At 50.5% G+C, this 18,716-nt stretch overlaps 1 protein-coding gene across 1 annotated transcript in view; it reads left to right on the top strand.

Moving 5' to 3' along the window:
- eif2ak3 (eukaryotic translation initiation factor 2-alpha kinase 3) overlaps positions 1-18,716 on the top strand; it is a 77,836-nt gene that overhangs the window by 36,337 nt on the left and 22,783 nt on the right. The window contains exons 3-7 of the mRNA XM_046367623.1: positions 994-1,188; positions 7,436-7,566; positions 9,719-10,019; positions 12,372-12,543; positions 13,636-13,764. Coding sequence (XP_046223579.1) covers positions 994-1,188; positions 7,436-7,566; positions 9,719-10,019; positions 12,372-12,543; positions 13,636-13,764 — 928 coding nt within the window. The remainder of the gene's footprint in view (positions 1-993; positions 1,189-7,435; positions 7,567-9,718; positions 10,020-12,371; positions 12,544-13,635; positions 13,765-18,716) is intronic.

The following is an 18,716-nucleotide window of genomic DNA, read 5'->3' as shown; positions in this document are numbered from 1 at the left end:
ATAGATAGTATCACTCACTCTCAGGACCCCATGAAGATAGATAGTATCACTCACTCTCAGGACCCCATGAAGATAGATAGTATCACTCACTCTCAGGACCCCATGAAGATAGTATCACTCACTCTCAGGACCCCATGAAGATAGTATCACTCACTCTCAGGACCCCATGAAGATAGTATCACTCACTCTCAGGACCCCATGAAGATAGATAGTATCACTCACTCTCAGGACCCCAGGAAGATAGATAGTATCACTCACTCTCAGGACCCCATGAATATAGATAGTATCCCTCACTCTCAGGACCCCATGAAGATAGTATCACTCACTCTCAGGACCCCATGAAGATAGTATCACTCACTCTCAGGACCCCATGAAGATAGAATCACTCACTCTCAGGACCCCATGAAGATAGTATCACTCACTCTCAGGACACCAGGAAGATAGATAGTATCACTCACTCTCAGGACCCCATGAAGATAGATAGTATCCCTCACTCTCAGGACCCCATGAAGATAGATAGTATCACTCACTCTCAGGACCCCATGAAGATAGATAGTATCACTCACTCTCAGGACCCCATGAATATAGATAGTATCCCTCACTCTCAGGACCCCATGAAGATAGATAGTATCACTCACTCTCAGGACCCCATGAAGATAGATAGTATCACTCACTCTCAGGACCCCATGAAGATAGATAGTATCACTCACTCTCAGGACCCCATGAAGATAGATAGTATCACTCACTCTCAGGACCCCATGAAGATAGATAGTATCACTCACTCTCAGGACCCCATGAAGATAGATAGTATCACTCACTGTGAAACATGGATGTTTTTGATCTGTAAATAATAGCCTGATGAGATCAGTGAATCAGTGTTTTCCGTCTGTCTCCTCCAGGTTCTCGTGTTGGTTATTAACTGGTATCCCTGTTTCAACAAGTGTTGAATGAATTAATAGATGCTATATTTTCTGTACCTGTCTCCGTCTCCAGGTGTTTGGTAATAAGATGTTCATCCCATCATTGGACGGAGAGTTGTTCCAGTGGAATAGAGACAGAGAGAGCATGGAAGCTGTTCCCTTCAGTGTCGAGTCTCTCCTGGAGTCGTCCTTTCGCATCGGGGAAGACACGGTCCTGGTGGGGGGAAAGAGTCTCACGAGCTACGGTCTGGGAGCCTACAGCGGCAAGGTGAGAGGTCAGAGGTTAGGTCCTGGTGGGGAGGCAAGACCCTGACCACTTATAGTCTAAGAGTCAACAGTGGCAAGGTCAGAGGTTAGGTCCTGGTGGGGAGGCAAGACCCTGACCACTTATAGTCTAGGAGTCTACAGTGGCAAGGTCAGAGGTTAGGTCCTGGGAGTTGGCAGATACCACATCTTTCCGTAGTGATCCTACCGTTCAGACGCTACACACGAATTCACGAGACTGATTTGCTGTTTGTCTCTTGGTCTGACAAACACCGCGGTAGCTCGGCCACCTTCCACCCCTGTAGCTCGGCCACCTTCCACCCCTGTAGCTCGGCCACCTTCCACCCCTGTAGCTCGGCCACCTTCCACCCCTGTGGCTCGGCCACCTTCCACCCCTGTGGCTCGGCCACCTTCCACCCCTGTGGCTCGGCCACCTTCCACCCCTGTGGCTCGGCCACCTTCCAGATGCTGAAGGCCGACACAGCCCATGCAAAACAAACCTGATATTTCTACCTTAAACAAACATATTTTGACCGATTTTTTTTTTTTTTGATTATGATATTAAAATATGAATCTCTTCTGTTAAAACGTTTGGCTCCGTCTGACTACTGTGTGCCGCCATCTTGATAAGGTGTCTTCAATGGCATCCCTTGAACGGTTCGTCTGACAGCCCAAACTACACTGAACAAAATCATAGAGTTGGTCCCACGTTTCATGAAATTAAAGATCCCAGAAATGTTCCAAACGCAAAAAAAAAAGATTTCTCTCAAAATGTTGGGCATGATCATTACACAGGTGCACCTTGTGCTGGGGACAATACACGGCCACTCTATAATGTACCGTTTTGTCATACTGACTGCAACATAAAAAGACTCCACCAGAGCTGTTGCCAGATATTCTAATGTTATTTTTGTTCAGTGTACAATGCAGGTGTCTTTTTAAAGGCTGTATCCTGTTAGAGACTAGCCAGGTAACATGGCATGAATGAAGCTGTGCAAGGTGGGCTATCACAGCCACCTAGTCCAAAACCACGGCAAGCTCGGCTATCATTGGTGGATATTGTGCTAGCTAGTGAGGTTAGCGGAACAGCTTGCTACCGTGCAGGGTTTCACTATGGATTATGGATTTACATTTACATTTAAGTCATTTAGCAGACGCTCTTATCCAGAGCGACTTACAAATTGGTGCATTCACCTTATGACATCCAGTGGAACAGCCACTACGTAGCATCATTTGGTACATCTCACAACTAGCTGGGATTGATTTAATATGACTGTTAACAGCCCTACATGTCTGGAGCTAACTCTTTCAGAACAGACAGACAGCTAGCGAGCTAGATAGATTTTAATACTCCTTTTTCTAGCTAGCCGTGTCTAGCCCAGCTAGCTAGCTAGATTCTAGCTATGTTTGGCACATCTGACGTCCCTGGCTGTAGACCATATTGAATACCGTTCCATGCATAGTGTGCACGATCTGCCTGCAAAAGTGACTATCATTATTGTGGGCATTGCCATGCAGTTAGCCAGCTTACTAACCTTGTTTGCTCGGGGATTCGATCCAGCAACCTTTCGATTACTGGCTCAACGCACTAACCACTAGACTACCTGCTGGTTACTGGCCCAACACTAACCACGAGGCTACCTGCTGGTTACTGGCCCAACGCTCTAACCACGAGGCTACCTGCTGGTTACTGGCCCAACGCTCTAACCACGAGGCTACCTGCTGGTTACTGGCCCAACGCTCTAACCACTAGGCTACCTGCTGGTTACTGGCCCAACACTCTAACCACTAGGCTACCTGCTGGTTACTGGCCCAACACTCTAACCACGAGGCTACCTGCTGGTTACTGGCCCAACGCTTTAACCACCAATCTACCTGCTGGTTACTGGCCCAACACTCTAACCACGAGGCTACCTGCTGGTTCTGGCCCAACGCTCTAACCACTAGACTACCTACTGGTTTCTGGCCCAACGCTCTAACCACTAGACTACCTACTGGTTACTGGCCCAACACTAACCACTAGACTACCTGCTGGTTACTGGCCCAACACTTTAACCACCAATCTACCTGCTGGTTACTGGCCCAACACTCTAACCACGAGGCTACCTGCTGGTTCTGGCCCAACGCTCTAACCACTAGACTACCTGCTGGTTCTGGCCCAACGCTCTAACCACTAGACTCTAACCACTAGACTACCTGCTGGTTCTGGCCCAACGCTCTAACCACTAGACTACCTGCTGGTTACTGGCCCAACACTCTAACCACTAGACTACCTGCTGGTTACTGGCCCAACACTAACCACTAGACTACCTGCTGGTTCTGGCCCAACGCTCTACCACTAGACTCTAACCACTAGACTCTAACCACTAGACTACCTGCTGGTTCTGGCCCAACGCTCTAACCACTAGACTCTAACCACTAGGCTAAATACATGTATAAGTTGTTTTTTGACTGGACTATATAGCCTTATGCGATGTGATCTACATCATACATTTAGCTAGCTTACTAATGTTGTGTACAAGTAGCCTATAGCTGAATGAGCTCTATGTCTGATCCAAAAGCCATATATAGGTGTGGCCGCTGCACCGAGCACAAGCTTGCCACATCTCTCTCAGCTTGTGCTCGGCGCCGCGGCCACATCTCTCTCAGCTTGTGCTCGGCGCCGCGGCCACATCTCTCTCAGCTTGAAAAATGTCAAATATTATGTTCTAAAAGTATTTTCACAACATCACGTTCAACAAGGATACCTAACATTGATATGTAAAACAATGTTGTAGGCTGATTTGAGCATTTCACTTTAAACAGGAAATCTTTGTCCTTCTCTCTCTTTCCCTCCTGTCCTCGTTGTCCTCTCTCTCTCCTGTCCCCTCTCCTCTTGTCTCTCTCTCTCCTGCCCCATTTCCTCCTGTCTCTCTCTCTCTCTCCTGCCCCCTCTCCTCTTGTCTCTCTCTCTCTCCTGCCCCATTTCCTCCTGCGCCGCCCCTCCCTCCTCTTGTCTCTCTCTCTCTCTCCTGCCCCTCTCCTCTTGTCTCTCTCTCTCTCTCTCCTCCTCTTGTCCCCTCTCCTCTTGTCTCTCTCTCTCTCCTGCCCCCTCTCCTCTTGTCTCTCCCTTCCCTCCCTCTCCTCTTGTCCCCTCTCTCCTGCCCCTCCCTCTTGTCTCTCTCTCTCTCTCTCCTGCCCCCTCCTCTTGTCCTCCCTTCCCTCCTGTCTCTCTCTTGTCTCTCTCCTCCTCCTGCCCCCTCTCCTCTCTCTCTTGTCTCTCTCTCTCTCTCTCCCCCTCTGTCCCCCTCTCCTCTTGTCTCTCTCTCTCTCTCCTCCCCCTCCTCTCCTCTTGTCTCTCCCTCTCCCTCCTCTCCTGCCCCCTCTTGTCCCCCTCTCCTCCCCCTCTTGTCTCTCTCTCTCTCCCCCTCTCCTGTCCCCTCTCCTCTTGTCTCTCTCTCTCTCTCCTGCCCTCTCTCTCCTCTCTCTCCTGCCCCCTCTTGTCTCTCCTTCCCTCCTGCCCCCTCTCCTCTTGTCTCTCTCTCTCTCCTGCCCCCTCTCCTCTTGTCTCTCTCTCTCTCTCCTGCCCCCTCTCCTCTTGTCTCTCTCTCTCTCTCCTGCCCCCTCTTGTCTCTCTCTTGTCTTGTCTCCCTTCCCTCCTGCCCCCTCTCCTCTTGTCTCTCCCTTCCTCCCCTGCCCCATCTCCTCTTGTCCTTCTCTCTCTCCCTCTCCTCTTGTCCTCCTCTCCCTCTCTTGTCTCTCTCTCTCCCTGCCCCCTCCTCTTGTCTCTCTCTCTCCTCCTGCCCCCTCTCCTCTTGTCTCTCTCTCTCTCCTGCCCCCTCCTCTTGTCTCTCTCTCTCTCCTGCCCCCTCTCCTCTTGTCTCTCTCTCTCCTGCTGCCCCCTCTTGTCTCTCTCTCTCTCTCCTGCCCCCTCCTCTTGTCTCTCTCTCTCTCCTGCCCCCTCTTGTCTCTCTCTCTCTCCTGCCCCCTCTCCTCTTGTCTCTCTCTCTCCCCCTCTGCCCCATCCTGTCCCCTCTCCTCTTGTCTCTCTCTCTCCTGCCCCATCTCCTGTCTCTCCCTTCCCTCCTGCCCCCTCTCCTCTTGTCTCTCTCTCTCTCCCCATCTCCTCTTGTCCTCTCTCTCTCCCTGCCCCCTCTCCTCTTGTCTCTCTCTCTCTCCTGCCCCCCCCTCTCCTCTTGTCTCTCCCCCTCCCCCTGTCTCTCCTCTCCTGCCCCCTCCCTTGTCTCTCTCTCTCCCCTCTCCTGCCCCATCATCTCTCTCAGCTTGTCCTGCTCTCCCTGCCGCTCTCCTTCATCTCTCAGCTCTCCTGAAAAACGTCAAATATTATGTTCTAAAAGTATTTTCTCTCAACATCACGTTCAACAAGGATACCTAACATTGATATGTAAAACAATGTTGTAGGCTGATTTGAGCATTTCACTTTAAACAGGAAATCTTTGTCCTTCTCTCTCTTTCCCTCCTGTCCTCGTTGTCCTCTCTCTCTCCTGTCCCCTCTCCTCTTGTCTCTCTCTCTCCTGCCCCATTTCCTCCTGTCTCTCTCTCCTGCCCCCTCTCCTCTTGTCTCTCTCTCTCTCCTGCCCCCTCTCCTCTTGTCTCTCTCTCTCTCTCTCCTGCCCCCTCTCCTCTTGTCTCTCTCTCTCTCCCCTGTCCCCTCTCCTCTTGTCTCTCTCTCTCCCTGCCCCCTCTCCTCTTGTCTCTCCCTTCCCTCCTCTCTCTCTCCTCCTGCCCCCCTCTTCTCTCTCTCTCTCTCCTGTCCCCCTCTGTCCCCTCTCCTCTTGTCTCTCTCTCCTGCCCCCTCCCTCTTGTCTCTCCCTCTCCTCCCTCTCTGCCCTCTCTCTCCTGTCCCCTCTCCCTGTCTCTCTCTCTCTCCCCCTCTCCTCTTGCCCCCTCCCCCTCTCCTTCTCTCTCTCTCCTGTCTCTTGTCTCTCTCTCTCCTGCCCCCCTCTCTTGTCTCTCTCTCTCCCTCCCTCCTGTCCCCCTCTCCTGCCCCATCTCCTCTTGTCTCTCTCCTGCCTCTCTCTCTCTCTCTCCTGCCCCCTCTCTCTCTCTCCCCCTCTTGTCTCTCTCTCTCTCCTGCCCCCTCTCTCTCTCTCTCCTGCCCCCTCTCTCTCTCTCTCTCTCTCCTGCCCCCTCTTGTCTCTCTCTCTGCCCTCTCCCCCTCTTGTCTCTCTCTCTCTCCCTGCCCCATCTTGTCTCTCTCTCTCCTGCCCCATCTTGTCTCTCTCTCTCTCTCTCTCTCTCTCTCCCCCTCTCCCCTCTCTCTTGTCTCTCTCTCTCCTCCCTGTCCTCCTCTCCTCTTGTCTCTCTCTCCTGCCCCCTCTCCTCTTGTCTCTCTCTCCCCCTCTCCTCTTGTCTCTCTCTCTCTGTCTCTCTCTCTCCTGCCCCCCTCTCCTCTTGTCTCTCTCTCTCTCCCCATGCCCCCTCTCCTCTTGTCTCTCTCTCTCTCCTGCCCCCCCTCTCCTCTTGTCTCTCTCTCTCTCTCCTGTCCCCATCTCCTCTTGTCTCTCTCTCTCTCCTGCCCCCTCTCCTCTCCTGTCCCTCCTCTTGTCTCTCTCTCCCTCCCCATGCCCCCCCTCTCCTCTTGTCTCTCTCTCTCTCTCCTGCCCCCTCTCCTCTTGTCTCTCTTGTCTCTCTCCTGCCCCCTCCTCTCTCTCTCCTGTCCTTCTCTCTTCTCTCTCTCTCTCCTGCCCCATCTTCCTCTCCTCTCCCCCTCCCCCTCCTCTCCTGTCCTTCCCCATCTCTCTCCTGCCCCCTCTCCTCCCTGCCCCTCTTGTCTCTCTCTCTCTCCTGCTCTCTCTCTCTCTCCTGCCCCTCTCCTCTCTCTCTCTCTCCTGCCCCTCCTTGTCTCTCTCTCTCTCCTGCCCCTCTCTTGTCTCCTGCCCCTCCTCTCTTGTCTCTCCTGCCCCCTCTTGTCTCTCTCTCTCTCCTGCCCCCTCTTGTCTCTCTCCTCTTGTCTCTCTCCTCTCCTGCCCCCTCTCCTCTTGTCTCTCTCTCTCTCCTGCCCCCTCTCCTCTTGTCTCTCTCTCTCTCTCCTGCCCCCTCTCCTCTTGTCTCTCTCTCTCCTGTCCCCTCTGCCCCATCTCCTCTTGTCTCTCTCTCCTGCCCTTGTCCTTCTCTTGTCTCTCTCTCTCTCCTGCCCCTCTCTCCTCTTGTCTCTTGTCTCTCCCTCTCCTGCCCCCTCTCCTCTTGTCCTTCTCTCTCTTTCTCCCCCTCCCCCTTCCTTCCCTCCTGTTCCCTTTCCTCTGTCTTAGCTGAGGTATATCTGCTCAGCAGTTGGCTGTAGCCGCTGGGGGGAGGAGGAAACAGAGCCTGAGGATGTGTTGCTGCTGCAGAGAACCCAGAAGACCGTCAGGGCCGTGCGACCACGCTCCGGCTTGGAGAAGTGAGTCATAACTAACACAACTCCCATCCACCTGACTATCCGACCCCGACCATCTTTATGACATAACTCCAGTACTTCCTGTCCTATATTAACCTTAGATCTGTAGTGCTAGTTAGTTAAGTAGTTAGAGGGATTCTAGCTAACAGTGTTCTGATGTTCTCTCTCTAGGTGGAACGGTAACATTCTGGTTCTCTCTCTAGGTAGAACTGTAACATTCTGGTTCTCTCTCTAGGTGGAACTGTAACATTCTGGTTCTCTCTCTCTAGGTGGAACTGTAACATTCTGGTTCTCTCTCTCTCTAGGTGGAAACTGTAACATTCTGGTTCTCTCTCTCTAGGTGGAACTGTAACATTCTGGTTCTCTCTCTCTAGGTAGAACTGTAACATTCTGGTTCTCTCTCTCTAGGTGGAACTGTAACATTCTGGTTCTCTCTCTCTAGGTGGAACTGTAACATTCTGGTTCTCTCTCTCTGTAACATTCTGGTTCTCTCTCTCTAGGTGGAACTGTAACATTCTGGTTCTCTCTCTCTAGGTGGAACTGTAACTGTAACATTCTGGTTCTCTCTCTCTAGGTGGAACTGTAACATTCTGGTTCTCTCTCTCTCTAGGTGGAACTGTAACATTCTGGTTCTCTCTCTCTCTAGGTGGAACTGTAACATTCTGGTTCTCTCTCTCTAGGTGGAACTGTAACATTCTGGTTCTCTCTCTCTCTAGGTGGAACTGTAACATTCTGGTTCTCTCTCTCTAGGTAGAACTGTAACATTCTGGTTCTCTCTCTCTAGGTGGAACTGTAACATTCTGGTTCTCTCTCTCTAGGTGGAACTGTAACATTCTGGTTCTTCTCTCTCTCTCTCTAGGTGGAACTGTAACATTCTGGTTCTCTCTCTCTGTAGGTTCTCTCTCTCTAGAACTGTAACTGTAACATTCTGGTTCTCTCTCTCTAGGTGGAACTGTAACATTCTGGTTCTCTCTCTAGGTGGAACTGTAACATTCTGGTTCTCTCTCTCTAGGTAGAACTGTAACATTCTGGTTCTCTCTCTCTAGGTGGAACTGTAACATTCTGGTTCTCTCTCTCTAGGTGGAACTGTAACATTCTGGTTCTCTCTCTCTCTAGGTGGAACTGTAACATTCTGGTTCTCTCTCTAGGTGGAACTGTAACATTCTGGTTCTCTCTCTCTAGGTGGAACTGTAACATTCTGGTTCTCTCTCTCTAGGTGGAACTGTAACATTCTGGTTCTCTCTCTTTGTATTCTGGTGGAACTGGTGGAACTGTAACATTCTGGTTCTCTCTCTCTAGGTGGAACTGTAACATTGGTTCTGGTTAACATTCTGGTTCTCTCTCTAGGTGGAACTGTAACATTCTGGTTCTCTCTCTCTCTGGTTCTCTCTCTCTAGGTGGAACTGTAACATTCTGGTTCTCTCTCTCTAGGTGGAACTGTAACATTCTGGTTCTCTCTCTCTTCTGGTTCTCTCTCTCTAGGTGGAACTGTAACATTCTGGTTCTCTCTCTCTAGGTGGAACTGTAACATTCTGGTTCTCTCTCTCTCTAGGTGGAACTGGAACTGTAACATTCTGGTTCTCTCTCTCTCTAGGTGGAACTGTAACATTCTGTGGAACTGTAACATTCTGGTTCTTCTGGTTCTCTCTCTCTAGGTGGAACTGTAACATTCTGGTTCTCTCTCTCTCTAGGTGGAACTGTAACATTCTGGTTCTCTCTCTCTGTAACATTCTGGTTCTCTCTCTCTCTAGGTGGAACTGTAACATTCTGGTTCTCTCTCTCTAACTGTAACATTCTGGTTCTCTCTCTCTTCTAGGTGGAACTGTAACATTCTGGTTCATTCTGGTTCTCTCTCTAGGTGGAACTGTAACATTCTGGAAACTGTAACATTCTGGTTCTCTCTCTCTCTAGGTGGAACTGTAACATTCTGGTTCTCTCTCTCTCTAGGTGGAACTGTAACATTCTGGTTCTCTCTCTAGGTGGAACTGTAACATTCTGGTTCTCTCTCTCTCTAGGTGGAACTGTAACATTCTGGTTCTCTCTCTCTAGGTGGAACTGTAACATTCTGGTTCTCTCTCTCTCTAGGTGGAACTGTAACATTCTGGTTCTCTCTCTCTCTCTAGGTGGAACTGTAACATTCTGGTTCTCTGTCTAGGTGGAACTTCAGCGTGGGGAGCTTTGAGCTGAGGTTTGTTCCCGACAAACAGCTGACCAGTAACTTCCTGGAGGGAGAGATGGCGAGTGGCGAGGCCATGTGGAAGGAGGAGCAGAGGAGCAGTGGGCAGAAGGTTATCATGGAGGAGACCACAGACAACCACAGACACACAACCACAGACACGCACACTGACACACCTGGGTCTGGGACACCAGACCTAGTCATCAAGGTGTCTGTTCCTGACTGGAAGGTGATGGCCTTCAGCACCCAGCCTGGAGGAAAGCTGGTCTGGGAACAGCAGGTAATTATACATCTATAACACCTATTAACAGTCCTGGAAGACAGCTGGTCTGGGAACAGTTTTAATACCTCTCTGTTCTTCATCATCATTATGCTATTGTTCTGAAGGAAATCACCCTCTTCATCCTCCTCATCACCCAATTCATTGAAGTCACATGCTCCATTATGAGTTTCTACTTGGTTTCTGTCTCCCATTCATCCACTGACCACAGAATAGTTTTAATTTGAAGATTGTTATTTTACTCTTATTTGCTCGTTAGTCAACGCTGCCGCGGGATTGGTCATGTGCTGAATGACAGCATGTTTTGTTTTGTGGAAAAAGTGACATTTGTAAATGGAGTTGAGCCTCTTGAATGATTTGACAAAGGGAATGTCATAGAAACGGCAGATTACGCTCTTTCAGATTCTATATGGAAATCACAGTGTTTTACCTGCATGTGACCGAAGGAGGATTTGATAAATCGATGCTCCTTTCCCTGCATCTATCAATTACAATATGCAGTTATCTATTCCTGTTCAATCTGACAACTGATAATAGTGTCACTCATCAGATTATTGTCCATTTTCATCTGGCCCATATTCTAACTCTCTTAAAATGTGTGAGTTTCAATGTAGTTTCAATGGGCAGGTTGACTAGCATTGTATGTTTCCCACTCATCAACTTGGATAGAGTCAAGGATATGTTTTGCATTATTCTGAAGGCAACACACAGCATGTTTTTCATTTGTCTTACATGTGATTGGAAATAGAGTTTCAGCAGATACAACAGTCCTGTAGCAGCTTCTTTTTACACAGTAAAACGTGAAAGAGCAAAGTAATCAAACCCGCGAGACTTGCTGTCAAATTATTACCCTGAACGCTGAGAAATGGGCGTAGCACCAATTCCTCATTGTTCTAAATTAAATTGTCTTCTTCACCCTCGTCATTCAGTTCGATCTGATTTACATTGTGAAGTAGCTTGCACCGTTATCGTCCATTTGTCATTCGGTGGGCTGACGTCGTTCGCTGGATAGAGTCAAGGATATGTTTGTTATTATTCTAAAGGTCTACTGCAACACACAACATGTTTTGATTTTTCTACAGTTCATGAAATCACAAAAAATCCGCCTGGCGAGTCAGATTTCAAAAAAGCTTTTCGGTGAAAGCATAACAAGCGTTAGGACATCTCTCTCAGCAGACAAAATATTACGAACAGCTAGCAGCCAAGTAGATTGGTCACGAAAGTCAGAAAAGCAATAAAATGAATTGCTTACCTTTGATGATCTTCGGATGTTTTCACTCACGAGACTCCCAGTTACACAATAAATGTTCCTTTTGTTCCATAAAGATTATTTTATATCAAAAATACCTTCATTTGTTTGGCGCGTTATGTTCAGAAATCCACAGGAAAGAGCTGTCACGACATCGCAGACAAAAATTCCAAATAGTATCCGTAATGTCCACAGAAACATGTCAAACGTTTTATGGCTGGCAATGGCTGGCACCCAGCCATCCAATGACGCGATGTGATCTTTTGCGCTCATTTTTCAAAATAAAAGCCTGAAACTATGTCTAAAGGCTGTTGACACCTTGAGGAAGCCATAGGAAAAGGAATCTGGTTGATATCCCTTTAAATGGAGGCAAGGCATCCAATGGAACAGAGAGCCTTCAGGAAAAACAACACTTCCTTGTTGGATTTTCCTCAGGTTTTCACCTGCAATATCAGTTCTGTTATACTCACAGACAATATCCTTCTGTAGCTCAGTTGGTAGAGCATGGCGCTTGTAACGCCAGGGTAGTGGGTTCGATCCCCGGGACCACCCATACGTAGAATGTATGCACACATGACTGTAAGTCGCTTTGGATAAAAGCGTCTGCTAAATGGCATATATATATATATATATATATATATATATATATATATATATATATATATATATATATATATATATATATATATATATATATATATATATAATATTTTGACAGTTTTGGAATCTTTAGAGTGTTTTCTATCATAATCTGACAATTATATGCATATTCTAGATTCTGGGCCTGAGAAATAGACAGTTTCAGTTGGTTACATTTTTTTATCCAATCATCAAAATGCTGCCCCCTACACTCAACAGGTCAATAGAGCTCTAGTAAAGTCAGGGAAGGAGCAGGACATGGCAGATATTTTCAAACGTCAAATGGCTTTTGACCTATGGCGGTTCTACTGTTTTCCAACCTAGCCTGATCCCAGATGTATTTGTTCTGTCTCGAGAACTCCTATGGTAATTGTCAAGACAGCACAAACAGATCTGTGACCAGGCTATCTCCAACCTCTCTATTCTGTGTTCAGCCTAGTTTTGACACACGTTTCCCCCTGTAGTTCTGCACGCCCATAGCCTCTGCCTGGTTGGTTGGAGGGGGGAAGGTAACGCCCATCAGCCTGTTTGATGACACGCCCTACAGCAGTCGTCCTGACGCGGAGGAGCAGGAGGAGGAGGACGAGGACATTATGGAGGCGGCTCGGGGAGCTACTGAGTCCAGCGTATACCTGGGTATGTAAAACCCTAAACTCTGACCCCTAAAGCGGACGCTAACACCAGACACCATAGGCTTACACAGTCACTACGGGGGAGGCTTTGGGAGCTACTGAGTCCAGCGTATACCTGGGTATGTAAAACCCTAACCTCTGACCACTAATCCGGATGCTAACACCAGACACCATAGGCTTACACAGTCACTACGGGGGAGGCTTTGGGAGCTACTGAGTCAAGCGTATACCTGGGTATGTAAAACCCTAACCTCTGACCACTAATCCGGACGCTAACACCAGACACCATAGGCTTACACAGTCACTACGGGGGAGGCTTTGGGAGCTACTGAGTCGAGCGTATACCTGGGTATGTAAAACCCTAACCTCTGACCCCTAATCCGGACGCTAACACCAGACACCATAGGCTTACACAGTCACTACGGGGGAGGCTTTGGGAGCTACTGAGTCCAGCGTATACCTGGGTATGTAAAACCCTAACCTCTGACCCCTAATCCGGACGCTAACACCAGACACCATAGGCTTACACAGTCACTACGGGGGAGGCTTTGGGAGCTACTGAGTCCAGCGTATACCTGCGTAACCAAACACGATCGGTAACAGACTATCACAGACACTGTACTGTCAGGCACTATGGGGGAGCCATTTCATTCATCTGTACCCGCTGTAGATCAGAAGACAGTCTCAAGGTAGACATCTTGTTATCAACTGCTGGCAGATTCACCAGACGGTTCTCAGGGGATTGACTTTCTCACATAGCTGGAGATGTTTTTAAATAATGACTGTTAGTGTCAGTGCTAAGCCTCTCCCCTAGGTCCTTTGATTGGTTGTCAGTGCAAAGCCTCTCCCCCAGGTCCTTTGATTGGTTGTCAGTGCAAAGCCTCTCCCCCAGGTCCTTTGATTGGTTATCAGTGCAAAGCCTCTCCCCCAGGTCCTGTGATTGGTTATCAGTGCTAAGCCTCTCCCCCAGGTCCTGTGATTGGTTGTCAGTGCTAAGCCTCTCCCCCAGGTCCTTTGATTGGTTGTCAGTGCTAAGCCTCTCCCTCAGGTCCTGTGATTGGTTGTCAGTATCAGTGCTAACCTTGTCCCTTCCCAGGTATGTATCAGGGCCAGCTGTACCTGCAGTCGTCCGTCAAGATCTCAGAAAGGTTCCCATCTAAAGCCCTAAACGGGCCCGGTCCGAACCCGGACACCGTCCCTACCATCAGATGGAAACCTCTCATACGTACGTACTTCTATGACTGTATCTGCTGTCTGGAGTCACAGTGTGTCCAGCCTGCTGTCTGGAGTTAGTGTGTCCAGCCTGCTGTCTGGAGTCACAGTGTGTCCAGCCTGCTGTCTGGGGTTACAGTGTGTCCAGCCTGCTGTCTGGAGTCAGTGTGTCCAGCCTGCTGTCTGGAGTCACAGTGTGTCCAGCCTGCTGTCTGGAGTCACAGTGTGCCCAGTCTGGAGCTAGTGTGTCCAGCCTGCTGTCTGGAGTCACAGTGTGTCCAGCCTGCTGTCTGGAGTTACAGTGTGTCCAGTCTGGAGTTACAGTGTGTCCAGCCTGGAGTTACAGTGTGTCCAGTCTGGAGTTACAGTGTGTCCAGCCTGCTGTCTGGGGTTACAGTGTGTCCAGTCTGGAGTCACAGTGTGTCCAGTCTGCTGTCTGGAGTCAGTGTGTCCAGCCTGCTGTCTGGAGTTACAGTGTGTCCAGCCTGCTGTCTGGAGTTACAGTGTGTCCAGCCTGGAGTTACAGTGTGTCCAGTCTGGAGTTACAGTGTGTCCAGTCTGCTGTCTGGAGTTACAGTGTGTCCAGCCTGCTGTCTGGAGTCACAGTGTGTCCAGCCTGCTGTCTGGAGTTACAGTGTGTCCAGCCTGCTGTCTGGAGTTACAGTGTGTCCAGCCTGCTGTCTGGAGTTACAGTGTGTCCAGCCTGCTGTCTGGAGTTACAGTGTGTCCAGCCTGCTGTCTGGAGTCACAGTGTGTCCAGTCTGCTGTCTGGAGTCACAGTGTGTCCAGCCTGCTGTCTGGAGTTACAGTGTGTCCAGTCTGCTGTCTGGAGTCACAGTGTGTCCAGCCTGCTGTCTGGAGTTACAGTGTGTCCAGTCTGCTGTCTGGAGTCACAGTGTGTCCAGTCTGCTGTCTGGAGTCACAGTGTGTCCAGTCTGCTGTCTGGAGTTACAGTGTGTCCAGTCTGGAGTTACAGTGTGTCCAGTCTGCTGTCTGGAGTCACAGTGTGTCCAGTCTGGAGTTACAGTGTGTCCAGTCTGGAGTTACAGTGTGTCCAGTCTGGAGTTACAGTGTGTCCAGTCTGGAGTTACAGTGTGTCCAGTCTGGAGTTACAGTGTGTCCAGTCTGGAGTTACAGTGTGTCCAGTCTGGAGTCAGTGTGTCCAGTCTGGAGTCACAGTGTGTCCAGTCTGGAGTCACAGTGTGTCCAGTCTGGAGTCACAGTGTGTCCTGTCTGGAGTCACAGTGTGTCCTGTCTGGAGTCACAGTGTGTCCTGTCTGGAGTCACAGTGTGTCCTGTCTGGAGTCACAGTGTGTCCTGTCTGGAGTCACAGTGTGTCCTGTCTGGAGTCACAGTGTGTCCTGTCTGGAGTCACAGTGTGTCCTGTCTGGAGTCACAGTGTGTCCAGTCTGGAGTTACAGTGTGTCCAATCTGCTGTCTGGAGTTACAGTGTGTCCAGTCTGCTGTCTGGAGTTACAGTGTGTCCAGTCTGGAGTTACAGTGTGTCCAGTCTGGAGTTACAGTGTGTCCAGTCTGGAGTTACAGTGTGTCCAGTCTGCTGTCTGGAGTTACAGTGTGTCCAGTCTGGAGTCTGGAGTTACAGTGTGTCCAGTCTGGAGTCTGGAGTTACAGTGTGTCCAGTCTGGAGTCTGGAGTTACAGTGTGTCCAGTCTGGAGTCTGGAGTTACAGTGTGTCCAGTCTGGAGTCTGGAGTTACAGTGTGTCCAGTCTGGAGTCTGGAGTTACAGTGTGTCCAGTCTGGAGTTACAGTGTGTCCAGTCTGGAGTTAGTGTGTCCAGCCTGGAGTTACAGTGTGTCCAGCCTGGAGTTACAGTGTGTCCAGCCTGGAGTTACAGTGTGTCCAGCCTGGAGTTACAGTGTGTCCAGCCTGGAGTTACAGTGTGTCCAGCCTGGAGTTACAGTGTGTCCAGCCTGGAGTTACAGTGTGTCCAGCCTGGAGTTACAGTGTGTCCAGCCTGGAGTTACAGTGTGTCCAGCCTGGAGTTACAGTGTGTCCAGCCTGGAGTTACAGTGTGTCCAGCCTGGAGTTACAGTGTGTCCAGCCTGGAGTTACAGTGTGTCCAGCCTGGAGTTAGTGTGTCCAGCCTGCTGTCTGGAGTCAGTGTGTCCTGTCTGCTGTCTGGAGTCACAGTGTGTCCTGTCTGCTGTCTGGAGTCACAGTGTGTCCTGTCTGCTGTCTGGAGTCACAGTGTGTCCTGTCTGCTGTCTGGAGTCACAGTGTGTCCTGTCTGGAGTCACAGTGTGTCCTGTCTGGAGTCACAGTGTGTCCTGTCTGGAGTCAGTGTGTCCAGCCTGCTGTCTGGAGTTACAGTGTGTCCAGTCTGGAGTTACAGTGTGTCCAGCCTGGAGTTACAGTGTGTCCAGTCTGGAGTTACAGTGTGTCCAGCCTGCTGTCTGGAGTCACAGTGTGTCCAGCCTGCTGTCTGGAGTTACAGTGTGTCCTGTCTGGAGTCACAGTGTGTCCTGTCTGGAGTCAGTGTGTCCAGCCTGCTGTCTGGAGTTACAGTGTGTCCAGCCTGGAGTTACAGTGTGTCCAGCCTGGAGTCCAGCCTGGAGTCAGTGTGTCCAGCCTGGAGTTACAGTGTGTCCAGCCTGGAGTTACAGTGTGTCCAGCCTGGAGTTACAGTGTGTCCAGCCTGGAGTCACAGTGTGTCCAGCCTGGAGTGTCCAGCCTGGAGTTACAGTGTGTCCAGTCTGGAGTTACAGTGTGTCCAGCCTGCTGTCTGGAGTCCAGTGTGTCCTGTGTGTCCAGTCTGGAGTCAGTGTGTCCAGCCTGTCTGCTGTCCAGCCTGGAGTCACAGTGTCCAGTCCTGTCTGTGTCCAGCCTGGAGTCACAGTGTGTCCAGCTGCTGTCTGGAGTCACAGTGTGTCCTGTCTGCTGTCTGGAGTCACAGTGTGTCCTGTCTGCTGTCTGGAGTCACAGTGTGTCCTGTCTGCTGTCTGGAGTCACAGTGTGTCCTGTCTGCTGTCTGGAGTCACAGTGTGTCCTGTCTGGAGTCAGTGTGTCCAGCCTGCTGTCTGGAGTTACAGTGTGTCCAGTCTGGAGTTACAGTGTGTCCAGCCTGGAGTTACAGTGTGTCCAGCCTGGAGTTACAGTGTGTCCAGTCTGGAGTTACAGTGTGTCCAGTCTGGAGTTACAGTGTGTCCAGCCTGCTGTCTGGAGTTACAGTGTGTCCAGCCTGCTGTCTGGAGTCAGTGTGTCCAGCCTGCTGTCTGGAGTTACAGTGTGTCCAGTCTGGAGTTACAGTGTGTCCAGTCTGGAGTTACAGTGTGTCCAGCCTGCTATCTGGAGTCAGTGTGTCCAGCCTGCTGTCTGGAGTCACAGTGTGTCCAGCCTGCTGTCTGGAGTCAGTGTGTCCAGCCTGCTGTCTGGAGTCAGTGTGTCCAGCCTGCTGTCTGGAGTTAGTGTGTCCAGCCTGGAGTTAGTGTGTCCAGCCTGGAGTTAGTGTGTCCAGCCTGGAGTTGGTGTGTCCAGCCTGGAGTTGGTGTGTCCAGCCTGGAGTTGGTGTGTCCAGCCTGGAGTTGGTGTGTCCAGCCTGGAGTTGGTGTGTCCAGCCTGGAGTTGGTGTGTCCAGCCTGGAGTTGGTGTGTCCAGCCTGGAGTTAGTGTGTCCAGCCTGGAGTTACAGTGTGTCCAGCCTGGAGTCTGGAGTTACAGTGTGTCCAGCCTGGAGTCTGGAGTTACAGTGTGTCCAGCCTGGAGTCTGGAGTTACAGTGTGTCCAGCCTGGAGTCTGGAGTTACAGTGTGTCCAGCCTGGAGTCTGGAGTTACAGTGTGTCCAGCCTGGAGTCTGGAGTTACAGTGTGTCCAGTCTGGAGTCTGGAGTTACAGTGTGTCCAGCCTGCTGTCTGGAGTCAGTGTGTCCAGCCTGGAGTCAGTGTGTCCTGTCTGCTGTCTGGAGTCACAGTGTGTCCTGTCTGCTGTCTGGAGTCAGTGTGTCCAGCCTGGAGTCAGTGTGTCCAGCCTGCTGTCTGGAGTTAGTGTGTCCAGCCTGCTGTCTGGAGTTAGTGTGTCCAGCCTGCTGTCTGGAGTTAGTGTGTCCAGCCTGCTGTCTGGAGTTAGTGTGTCCAGCCTGCTGTCTGGAGTTAGTGTGTCCAGCCTGGAGTTAGTGTGTCCAGCCTGGAGTTAGTGTGTCCAGCCTGGAGTTAGTGTGTCCAGCCTGGAGTTAGTGTGTCCAGCCTGGAGTTAGTGTGTCCAGTCTGGAGTTACAGTGTGTCCAGCCTGGAGTCTGGAGTTACAGTGTGTCCAGCCTGGAGTCTGGAGTTACAGTGTGTCCAGCCTGGAGTCTGGAGTTACAGTGTGTCCAGCCTGGAGTTACAGTGTGTCCAGCCTGGAGTTACAGTGTGTCCAGCCTGGAGTTACAGTGTGTCCAGCCTGGAGTTACAGTGTGTCCAGCCTGGAGTTACAGTGTGTCCAGCCTGGAGTTACAGTGTGTCCAGCCTGGAGTTACAGTGTGTCCAGCCTGGAGTTACAGTGTGTCCAGCCTGGAGTTACAGTGTGTCCAGCCTGGAGTTACAGTGTGTCCAGCCTGGAGTTACAGTGTGTCCAGCCTGGAGTTACAGTGTGTCCAGCCTGGAGTTACAGTGTGTCCAGCCTGGAGTTACAGTGTGTCCAGCCTGGAGTTACAGTGTGTCCAGCCTGGAGTCACAGTGTGTCCAGCCTGGAGTCACAGTGTGTCCAGCCTGGAGTCACAGTGTGTCCAGCCTGGAGTCACAGTGTGTCCAGCCTGGAGTCACAGTGTGTCCAGCCTGGAGTCACAGTGTGTCCAGCCTGGAGTCACAGTGTGTCCAGCCTGGAGTCACAGTGTGTCCAGCCTGGAGTCACAGTGTGTCCAGCCTGGAGTCACAGTGTGTCCAGCCTGGAGTCACAGTGTGTCCAGCCTGGAGTTACAGTGTGTCCAGCCTGGAGTTACAGTGTGTCCAGCCTGCTGTCTGGAGTTAGTGT

The sequence above is a fragment of the Oncorhynchus gorbuscha genome, linkage group LG10 (assembly GCF_021184085.1).
Source record: "Oncorhynchus gorbuscha isolate QuinsamMale2020 ecotype Even-year linkage group LG10, OgorEven_v1.0, whole genome shotgun sequence".
Classification (NCBI taxonomy): domain Eukaryota; kingdom Metazoa; phylum Chordata; class Actinopteri; order Salmoniformes; family Salmonidae; genus Oncorhynchus; species Oncorhynchus gorbuscha.
Note: the sequence above shows the minus strand (reverse complement) of the source record. Positions and strands in the feature narration are given on the sequence as shown.